Below are 10,811 nucleotides of genomic sequence, written 5' to 3'. Positions count from 1 at the left end.
AAGGGTCTAGGCCCGAAACGTCAGCCTCTCTGCTCCTATGATGCTGCTTGGCCTGCTGTGTTCATCCAGCCCTGCACCTTGTTGTCTCGGATTCTCCAGCATCTGCAGTTCCTATTATCTCCTATTCCTAAAATTATTGCCTACCCCTAAGCAATGAGGACCTACACACTGGATCACTGCCCATTGCAGAGGTAACTATAGATGACACTTTTGTTCCTTCGTTGATACAGAACCTTCAAACTGCATACCATTTCTCAATACCCTGAATAAACTGGCCGAAAACTAAAAATCTGATTCTTTGACCAAAACAAAATTGAAGCAACTATCTTTTAACCAATGAGAGTGTTTTCTTCAAGAAAACACCTGTTTTGGCTAGTGACGTTCTGAGGGAATTAGGATAAGGAGTCAAACGTCTAATTCTCCATCTTTAAAACAACCTCCTGAACTTGTCTTCCACCCACTCACACCATCATTTTTAGATGGCACTAGGATCATGAGTGTCAGGACTGGGACACTGACTGATTCCTCTCTCCTACCTGCCAGCACAGACCAAAATGGGGAAAACACACGAGCAGCATGGATAGGATGAACAGAAAAAGGTTGACCTACCTCTTCCGCCCAACCCCTCAGGGAGAGGGAGTCCAAAACTATAGGGCATAGGTTTAAGGAGAGAGGGGAAAGATTTAAAAAGGATCACGCAGAGGGTGGTGCCTGTATAGGGAATGAGCTGCCTGAGGAGAAGGTGGAGGCTGGTACAATTACAACATTTTAAAAGGCATCTGGACAGGTTCATGAATAGGAAGTGTTTAGAGGGATATGGGCCAAATGCTGGGAAATGGGGCTAGATTAGTTCAGGACGTCTGGTTGGCGAAGACAAGTTAGATCAAAGGGTCTGTTTCCGTGCTGTGTGACTCTATGGTACAGTGGTAATGTCACTGGACGAGTAATCCAGAACACCAGGCTCATGGGGACACCAGTTCAAACCCCACAAAGGCAGCTGGTGAATTTAAGTCCAATCAATTAAAATCTCCAGAACTGAAAGCTATTCTCCGTAATTGCTAATAAACCATGAAACTATCGCTGGCAAAAACCACCTAGTTTATTATTGTCAAATCTGCCTCTTATGGTTGGTCTAGCCTCCAGGTGACTCGAGAACCAGAACAATGTGCCTGATGGACTCTTAGGGGCAGCGGAGGAGGGGCTACAAACTGAAGCCTTGCCAGTGACATCTGTAACCCGGAATGAAAATTCATGGCTGATGAACTGTAGCACCTATATCAGAAGGGGTGGTAAGTATTAGAATCATAGAATTATGCTGTACTGATGAGGCCCTTGGGCCCATTGAGCCTGTACCGTCAAAACAATACATACTCTTACATAGGCTAAACCCACTTTCCCACACTAGGTCCATAGCATTGACTATTGTGACACTCAAGTGCTCATCTAGGGACTTAAAAGTTTGGGGTTACCCACCTTAACCACTCCTAGGCACTGCATTCCAGATCGCCACCACCATCTGGGTGAAGAGATTTTCCTCAAATTCCCTCTGATGTTCCTGCCTTTCCCTTTAAAAGTGTGCCCCTTTTGTTTTAACCTTCAACTAAGGGCAGCAGCTGCTCTCTACTCACCTTGTCCACGCCCCTTTAATCTTATACACCTCTATCAGGTTCCCTCTCAACCTTTTCTTCTCCAAAAGAAAAAAAATCATGCTTATCCAGTCTCTCTTCGTAGCTGTATTGGTCAATCCCAGGCAGCGTCTTGGTGAATCTCTGCACCCCATCTAATAGAATCACATCCTTCCTGTAATGCAGTAGCCAGAACTGTACACAGTACTCCAGCTGTGGTCTAACCAAAGTCCTGTACAGCTCCAACATAATGCTGCTCTTATAATCTATGTCTCAACTGATAAAGGCATGTGTCCTCTTAACTACCTTGTTAATATGTCCAGTCAGCTTCAGGGAACTGTCAACAAACACCCCAAGATCCCTTTGTTCCTCAGATTTTAGTGGCATTGAGAATTCCCTTGTCTTGTTATTTTCTTGTACAGTGCATCACCTCACATTTATCAGGATTAAATTCCATCTGACCAATAAGTTTCTTTTTTCTCCTCCTCGCTGTCAAACACCTGGCTAAATCATCCACAAATTTACTTTTCCTTCTCTTCCACCCCACATTCCCATCTGCATCATTTATGAATATCACAAACAATAAAGGGGCCCAGGACTGACCCCTGTGGTATGCCATTGGGCAATGGCCTCCAGTCACATAAAAAGCCTTCTACCTTCACCCTCTGTCTCCAGCCACTGGACCAATATTGGATCTAACTTGCCATGTTACCCTCAATCCCATGAGCTTTTACCTTCTTTATCAGTTTTCCGTGTGGGACTTCGTCATAGGCCTTGCTGAAATCCACATAAACTACATCAATTGCCCTGTCTCTATACTTGGTCACCTCCTCTAAAAAATTCGAATCAAATTTATTAGGCGTGACCTTCCCCTGACATTAATTTTCCCGTTTCACTTGTTCCTCCAACATATAGTTTCCCTGCCACTGAAGTTAGACTCACTGGTCTATAGTTCCTTAATCTATTGCTACCACCTTTCTTGTAAAGTGCAACCACATTAGTTATCCTCCATCCCGCTGGCATCTCCCCTAAAGCTGCAGACGATTTTAAAAACTTGGGTCAGGGACCCTGTAATATCCATCCCCTCTCCCCGTTGCAGCCCGAGATGCAACTCACTCAGATCTGGAGATTTGTTCATTTTTAAACCCACTAATACCTCCTTGTTTCTTATATCGGTCTGCTCAAGAACTTCACAGTCCATCTTCTTGAATTCCATTCTTGCACCTTCCTTCTCCTAAGGAAGGATTTGGAGGTGCTGGTGTTGGACTGCGGGTGGACAAATTCAGAAGTCACATGACACCAAGTTATAGTCCAACAGGTTTATTCAAAATCACAAGCTTTCAGATTGTAGGCCCTTCATCCAATCAAACAGAATACGCTCCAAAAGCTTGTGATTTCAAATATGCCTGTTGGACCATAACCTGGTGTCGTGTGACTTCTGAGTTAGTGCAGATGTGAAGTGCTTGTTTAACACTCTACCAATGTCTTCCAGCTTCATGCACAGATTACCCTATGGTCACTAGTGGTCTCAACCGTCTCCCTGATTATTCTCTTCCCCTTGACATACGTGTATGTATTCTCTCGAATCATTACGAAAGAACGAAAGAACGACACAGTCACTTGTCCACCTCCCACAAGGACTTGGGACATCATGGTACGGTCACACAGGATGTTGGTGAGGCCTCTTCTGGAGTGCTGTGTGCAGTTCTGATTGCCTTGCTGTAGGAAGGATATTTTTTAACTTGGAGAGGACTCAGACAAGAATTACCAGGATGTTGCCAGGAATGGAGGGTTTGAGTATTTAAAAAAATAGCTGGATAGGCTGGGACTTTTTTCCACTAGAGTGTCAGAGGTTGAGGGGTGACCTTATAAAATTTATAAAATCATGAGGGGCATAGATAAGGCAAATAGCTAAGGTCTTTTATCTAGTGTGGGGGAAGTTCAAAACTAGGGGACATAGTTTTAAGGTGAGAAGAGAAAGATTTAAAAAGGACATGAGGAGCATTTTTTTTTCCAAAAACAGTGGTTCATGTGTGGAATGAACTCCCAGAGGAAGTGGTGGATGCAGGTACAGTTACAATGTACCAAAGACATGAATGTGAAACGTTTAGAGGAACTTAGCCCAACACAGGGAGGTGAGACTAGTTTAGTTTGGGAACATGGTGGGCGTGGATTCGTTGGGCTGAAGGGTCTGTTTCTTTACTGTATGACTATGACCTAATGAGTCTTCCACTGAAGCTGGACTCATTTAAAAGTCATGTTTATTTTCGATTCACGCCTTTAAAGGAAGTTTCTGGCCCTTTAACATTAGGCCAGGTACCCTAAAGTAACGGAGTAAGTTTGGGGTATTGAACCGTTGGGCACAGGTCAATCACTGGTGCCAATGATGAACTGGAGTATTATGTAGTATCGAAACATTTCCTCCAGTACAGTTCTCCTCAGAGAATGCTGGTGCCAATGTATCGGAGATAAATGTAATCACTGCCTTGTCTGGGCTACTGTTGACAGCAGCTCAGACCCTCACAAAGCTCAGCCAATACCTCAGGCTCTGTCGCATTTTCTCTAAAGGCGAAGTACAACAACAGTGGACATCAAATGGGAAAAGGCAAGAGGAAATGGGATGACCACAGGAGGAGAACTGCTACCAGAAGTAACCTCTATCAAGCACTGATGGGTTGGAATTGGCTCCAAGTTGCTGACCACTGTTTATTTTTATTCATTCACAGGACATGGACATCACCAGCAAAGCCAGCATTTACTGCCTGTTCCTAATAGTCGTTAATGCAAGCCACCTCCCGAACAAGTGAGCTGCATGCCAGGACAAAGAATTACTTGGCTGTTGTTCTGGAATCACGTACAGGTCAGGCTGGGTAAGGAAGTCACTTCCTTCCTTAACAGCATTAGTGAATCAGGTGGATTTTTACAGGTATCTGATAGTTTCACGGCCATTATTACGGAACATTTTCTTCAGATTTACGTATTTAGATTTAAATTCCCTCAACTGCTGTGACGTGTCAGGAATGGTTCCTGGAACGGTCATCATTAGCTCTGAAATTATAGCGCCATATCCTAACTACACCATCACTGGTTTTCTGAGATGAGTGAGAGTAAGGCTGGGAGCTGAGCTACTCACCTAATTCCACAGTTTGAGGAGTGGATTCTGTAACATCGTGCCAGCATTCTCTCTCCGTGTGGGTCACACCACTCCAAGTCCCTGTTTCCAACCCTGGAGTGATTTCTAAAGCTCTGCACTGACAAACTCCATGGTGATACAAACAGTGAAAGAGTCAGGGCTTGCAGACTCTACAGACTCCTGCCTTGACACCACATCTCCAAAATTAGCAGTTGCGATACTGACCAGAATTGATCATCTCTGAAAAAGCAAACCCACTTCCTCTTGCAACCCACAATGTACAGACAGTGTGACTGGGAAACCAATTGCTAAGCTCCACTTCTTCCTTCAACCAAACAGCTCAGAAACATCAGGTGCATTTCTGTGACTATTTCTTTTATGACATCAAGGAGGAACACATTTGGAGAAGTTAATAACCTGGACGTGAACTTGATGCACAGTGATAATGTAATTTCATTTTGAAACTGACAGCTTTTACAACCTCAATCTGTCTCCTTCCTCCATGGAACTCACTTTTGCTTTCCCTGTCCTCAATTCCAATGCAAATTACTCCTATAATCCTGTCAAATCCACTCAATGCAGGAGACGAATGGCCATATGCAGCCCTTTAAGGCCTGGCACTTGAAGCTCAAGCAACTCAGTTCATCATTCCTTCCTATCTTCTATTTTCTAGCTCGCTTAAGATTCCTAATCTGTCAAGAATTGCAAGACCATCCTGGACACTGCTGAGAGCAACTGGTGAGAGATTTGGGTGGGTGGGGGTTGGAATCATGGGCAATTAGGAATTACCAGAAATCTCCTGGAATACATTCCACCAGAGTTGTCTTCCTCAGCCAACGCTGTTTGCATTTGAGAGCCAGCAGGGGATATCCTCAGTGCTGTTGTTTTATTGACAAACCCCCAAATCAGAAGACCAAGATTAGCCAGCATCAGAAAGCTGATGGTAAGATTAAGGTTATATCAACATCAATCAATGGACAATTTGGATGAAGTTTACAGACTGAGTGATCAATCCACAATATCATCTGGCTTCTCTATCTTTCAAGGTCTCCACCCAAAATCATGCTCCTCTACACATCAAAAAAGGTCCTTTTCAAAAGAAAAATTTGTTCTTAAATGGTTTGTGAACAATTTGCCTACAGTTTTCACTGTTTACTTTAAATATATTTTGAAAAGATATAAAAATCCTAAAAATCTTCCTAAAAATCCATCTTATATGACAGTGAATTGGCCCAAGTTTATTACACTAGTCACAAAAGTTAGGTTTGAATCACTCAGTTAACATCATCCAAGTCACAATTTCTTGCTGAGGCATCGCATACTCAACCTAGTCAAACTGAAGTTATCCAGGAAAGAAAAATCAAAAGCCTGCTTTAACTTCTGTTACAAATAACCTGAACTCTAACTCACTACTGCCAGATCTGCCCTAAACAATTGTCCATGTACCGAGCACTACACCCCGTCCAATTTGAGCACAAAACTGATCAAGAGGTAAGTGTGTTTTTTTTTGTCTTACTGATTTGGAAATAGTGTGACACTAATTGGAAACTCTGCACTAGCATCAAACAGCATGATGTAAACAGGCGAGCCCACAAAGCTCCAAATTCAAAAATCACTTTTAGCCACAAACAAGGGCACCCAGGGTGTTTGCGTGCCAACACAGAGCAGACAGTGGTCAGCAAGAATAAATAACATCCATCCAATTCAGTTCTGAAATATATCTTGTTACAAACAACAATTTAACATATCAAGTTACTGAACAGAATTAAATAAAACGGATGGAACAAGATTGTGCGCAGGACAGAGAACGCATAGCCCATGCCAGTCCTCATGACAGGGAGGGGTCTTGATTGTTGGTACCTGGTCAGGTCAAAGCCAGGACCTATTCCTCCAAAACTGGTCTGCAGCTCCCCATCAGCTTCATGTTCCGCCTACTATTGTGACTGTCACTATACAGAGTGAACCGAGGCCACAGCCCCTGCCTTCCTGACCACTGGCAAAATCATGGAAGCAGCCAGCATCATGGCCCACGACAAGATGACCCACATCATCCCATCACCTCCAACTCACCATCCATAACGGGGAGTTCCACAAAGCTGCTGGGAGGACTCACCGAATTGTAGGGTGGACTCCTACTCAACATCCAGGCTGTACTCAGAGATAGTAACAACTGCAGATACTGGAGTCAGAGTCAACACAGCGTGGAGCTGGAGGAACACAGCAGGTCAGGCAGCTTCAGGGGAGCAGGAAAGTCAACATTTCAGGTTTACACCAATCCCCACTAACTCTTACCTGCTCCCACCTATCACCATCCTACTTACCTTCCCCCAGCCCCACCCACCCTCTATTTATTTCCCAGCTCCCTTCCCTCTCCCCAGTCCTGATGAAGGGTCCCAACCTAAAACATCGACTTTCTTGGTCATCTGATATTGCCTGACCTGTTGTGTTCCTCCAGCTCCACACTGTATTGACTCGGACTCCAACTGACTCTGCAGTTCTTGCTAGCTCCTTCATCGTAACCTTCTTGCTCTTGTATTAAATGCCTTGACTAACAAAGACAAGTATCCCATGTGACTTCTTAACCACTAAAATAAAATAAAACCTAATAAAACTTCAAATCTGAAGTTCACTGGATTAGAAACAGTAATGCTGCTTTCTCTCGACAGATGCTGCTGGACCTGCTGAGCAGTTTCTGTTTTTGTCTCCTTAACCACTTTTCCTATCTGTCCTGCTGGTTTCAAGGATCAACAGACATGCACACCAAGGCCCCTCAGATCCTCTGTATTTCTTAAAGTCCTACCTCTCAATGTAGACTCCCTTGCCTTGTGTGTACTCCCAAAATGCATTACCTCACATTTCAGAATTAAATTCCATTTGCCACTGTTCAGCTCATCTGACCAGCCTGTCTATATTATACTATAGTCTGAAGTGATCCTCCTTATTGCTTACCATACCAAACACAGGCAGTTGTACAATCATTGTTTTGACAATACTGTACGTTGCAGGATTCCACAAACAGCATGGGCATTTTTTCTTTCACATCATCCAAGATCACAAACAATCCTTCAAACTGGGTTGGAAGGACTATTGTTCTGAACTTTTTATTTCTCTTTTTTCCAACTTATTCCTACAATCTGCAATGCTTGACCTTCTAATTCTTTATTTTTCTTTTTTATCCCCTCTTAAGAACTTGTACTGAGGAATCTGGACCTAGGTCCTTTGTACCTAAGATGGTGCCATAAGTGGAGAGTTGTAAAGTTTTCACTGTACTCATTTGAGGATGTGACAATAAAGCTAATTCAATTCAATTCAAAGTGAATCAGCGACTTACACACACTGCTTTCAGTTCAGTGTGCTGTATTTGATGTTCATGATGTGGTCTCTTCTATATTGCAGAGAACAAATGCAGTCTGGGTGATCACTTTGTGAAACACCTCCATTCAGTGAACATGCATGATTCCGAGCTTTAACTTCCCACTTGGATTCTCCTCCTCTCTGCTCCCACACTGACTTCCCTATCCTTGCCTGCTATAGCTTTCCAATCAAGCCCAACACAACCGGGGAACACAGCCTCTCTGGACTCAGCACTCCACAGCCTTCTGGGTTCAATACTGAGTTCAACAATTTTAAAATATGAACTGTCCCTCCATTTCATTTCTTTTCATGTTTATTTTTCATTAGTTCAGCTTTCATTTGCTTCTTTTTTTTTCGAAAATCACTATCCAGCCATTCAACCTCATCTGGAAATATTTTATTTCTTGACATGTTCCATCACCACTCTCTTTAGCTTCTATACATCAAATGTCATTCAATTTTCAGCTGCTCACCAGCCTATCCTTTAGTTCTTTTGTTCCACCATCCACTCCTACACCCCACACCCAGCCCCTTCCACTTACTCAAAACTTAAAATAAAATAAAAATAAAATAAGGGCCTCAGCACCCTCTTCCCTGTCCTTTATCCACTCACACACCCAGGCCTTGTCTTCACATGGGCTACTTCCAACCCATTTTCACCTCATAGTCCACATTATCAGCCTTTCTCCTTCGCTGGCTTACCATTATCCATTCTTTTGTTTGGCTAACTGCCTTTCTCTTCCTCTGAGCTCAATCTCTACCTTTACCCCACCCCCTGCCTTCACCATATCGACCATCTTTTCCTAGCTGCTACTAGTTCTGATGAAGGGTCACCGAGCCAGAAATGTTTGCTTTTTGTCCATAAATGTTGCTAGACTTGCTCAGTTTCTCATGCAATATCTGATTTTGTTTCTATTCCATTTCTAACAAAAAAAAGTTGGAAACCTTAATGTTATCTTTTCACAGATGCTGTCAGAAGTATTGAATGTTCCTTATTTTTGTCTTTTTTTAAAAGAATAGCATGGGGAAGGTTAATAACAGTGGATGAATGGTACTTATTTCAATATAAATAATACATGGGGGTACACAAATATCCATTGTGCATTGTTTACAGTATTGTTAAAACAATTATTGTACAACTGCCTGGAAATAAAACCGTAATTACATTTGTGACACTTAATTCAAACTACTTCCACAACAGTGATACTCCACTCCAATGTTGCGATGTTCAAAAATTATTTTCAAAAACACCTCCAAAAAAAGGACAAATCAAGAATTCTTTTAAAATATTCCACCCTCCCCAAGTATTTTTCCCCGTGGGAAACTTAACAGGAATTACCATTAGTGTTCTGAGGGTCCCACTTTTTAAATGTTTAACAGAATGGGTCTACACTGACTAGGCCTGCATTTGTTACCCATCCCTAATTGCCCTTGAGTTGGTGTTAACGAGCCACCTTTCCAGTCCATGGCTTTTAAATGAGCAGAGGATAAAGGTCCAAGATTATTGATGTGTCCAAGGATACAGACTGGCTCTACAGGCGCACACACACAGGGAGCCTGGATTCTTACCTGAAGCAGGCATTGTGCCAGTCTGTATTTAGGGCCTGGAGATACTGACCATCATAGATAGAGCGCCCACATCCTGCACAGCATGGAAAACATCCTCCTGCAAACCAAAACCAAATGTTAGCACACACTTCAGCAACTGCACACAGCCCAATATCGAGCACATCATTGCTGCATCCAGACAGGCCGGTGACACACAGAATAACTCAATACAACGCAGGGCCCATACCAACTGCAGGCACAGAGACACACAAAGCACAATACAAGCGAATACAGCCCAGCAAGGCCTGCATCCTGCAGCCAGACAATACAGCACAGAGCCCACTAAAACTTACAGCCAGAGAGAAAAAAAAATACAAACAGCATGAACTTGGCGGAATATAGTAAAATGCAGTTTCCAACCAACTCGAATGATAACATGCAATTGAATCGAGCTCGGGACAATGAAGTCCTTAATTAAAACCAGGCAGAAGTGCTGCAGTGTCTGGTACAACCCACCCTCCTCCTCTCCCATCCGATCGTCCCTCCAGGTACAGCACAGCAGCATCAACCACATCCAGACCCGACAGCCTGCCTCCCGTGAAGCCGAGTGTGTGGAACCAGCTCCAAATGAACATCCAACCACTACAGCTCTCTGTACTCCCTCCCTCAGACTCAGACAGACACCGAGTGAGACAGACGCAGGTTGGCCAACTGGCAGCTGATCCTGAGACCTGATGAAAGGATCACTGCAAACTACACAGCAATGCAACTCCTGCAACACAGCCGCCTCTCTCTCTTTCTCCCTCATACACTCTCTCCCTCACTCACTCACACACACACACACACACACACCCTCAGAGACAGATGAGAACGTTGTAACCCTATGCATCATTGTGCACCATACAACCCCCCTAATGATCAGCTTTCACATTAGAATTGCATCCTGTCGGCTTTCTTTTTTATTTCAAAGTATTAAAACTCACAAAGAGTCTTTTTGGTTCATCATCTGGCACTATGACAGTGTATAATTGGCACAGAAATTACCTTTACTCAGTCACTTCAGTGAGGAACCACAAATATTTCTCTCAATCTGTTGAAAGGTATATGTCATGTGAATGGTATTTGAGCTCCATGTCTGATTGGCTTATGGA

General features: G+C 43.3%; 1 protein-coding gene across 2 annotated transcripts in view; it reads right to left on the bottom strand.

Annotated features, from left to right (window-relative positions):
• limk1a (LIM domain kinase 1a) overlaps window positions 1-10,577 on the bottom strand; it is a 53,027-nt gene extending 42,450 nt beyond the window's left edge. Inside the window, exons 1-2 of one of the 2 annotated variants that reach the window (XM_048612669.1) lie at window positions 10,513-10,577; window positions 9,682-9,778 (exon numbers count right to left, since the gene is read on the bottom strand). In XM_048612669.1, coding sequence (XP_048468626.1) covers window positions 9,682-9,778; window positions 10,513-10,552 — 137 coding nt within the window. In that variant the 5' untranslated portion in view covers window positions 10,553-10,577. The other variant, XM_048612668.1, reaches the window with a different exon arrangement.
• Window positions 10,578-10,811: the final 234 nt, after the last annotated feature.

The sequence above is a fragment of the Rhincodon typus genome, chromosome 26 (genome assembly GCF_021869965.1).
Source record: "Rhincodon typus isolate 14 chromosome 26, sRhiTyp1.1, whole genome shotgun sequence".
Lineage (NCBI taxonomy): Eukaryota > Metazoa > Chordata > Chondrichthyes > Orectolobiformes > Rhincodontidae > Rhincodon > Rhincodon typus.
This window is presented reverse-complemented; position numbering and strand designations above follow the sequence as displayed.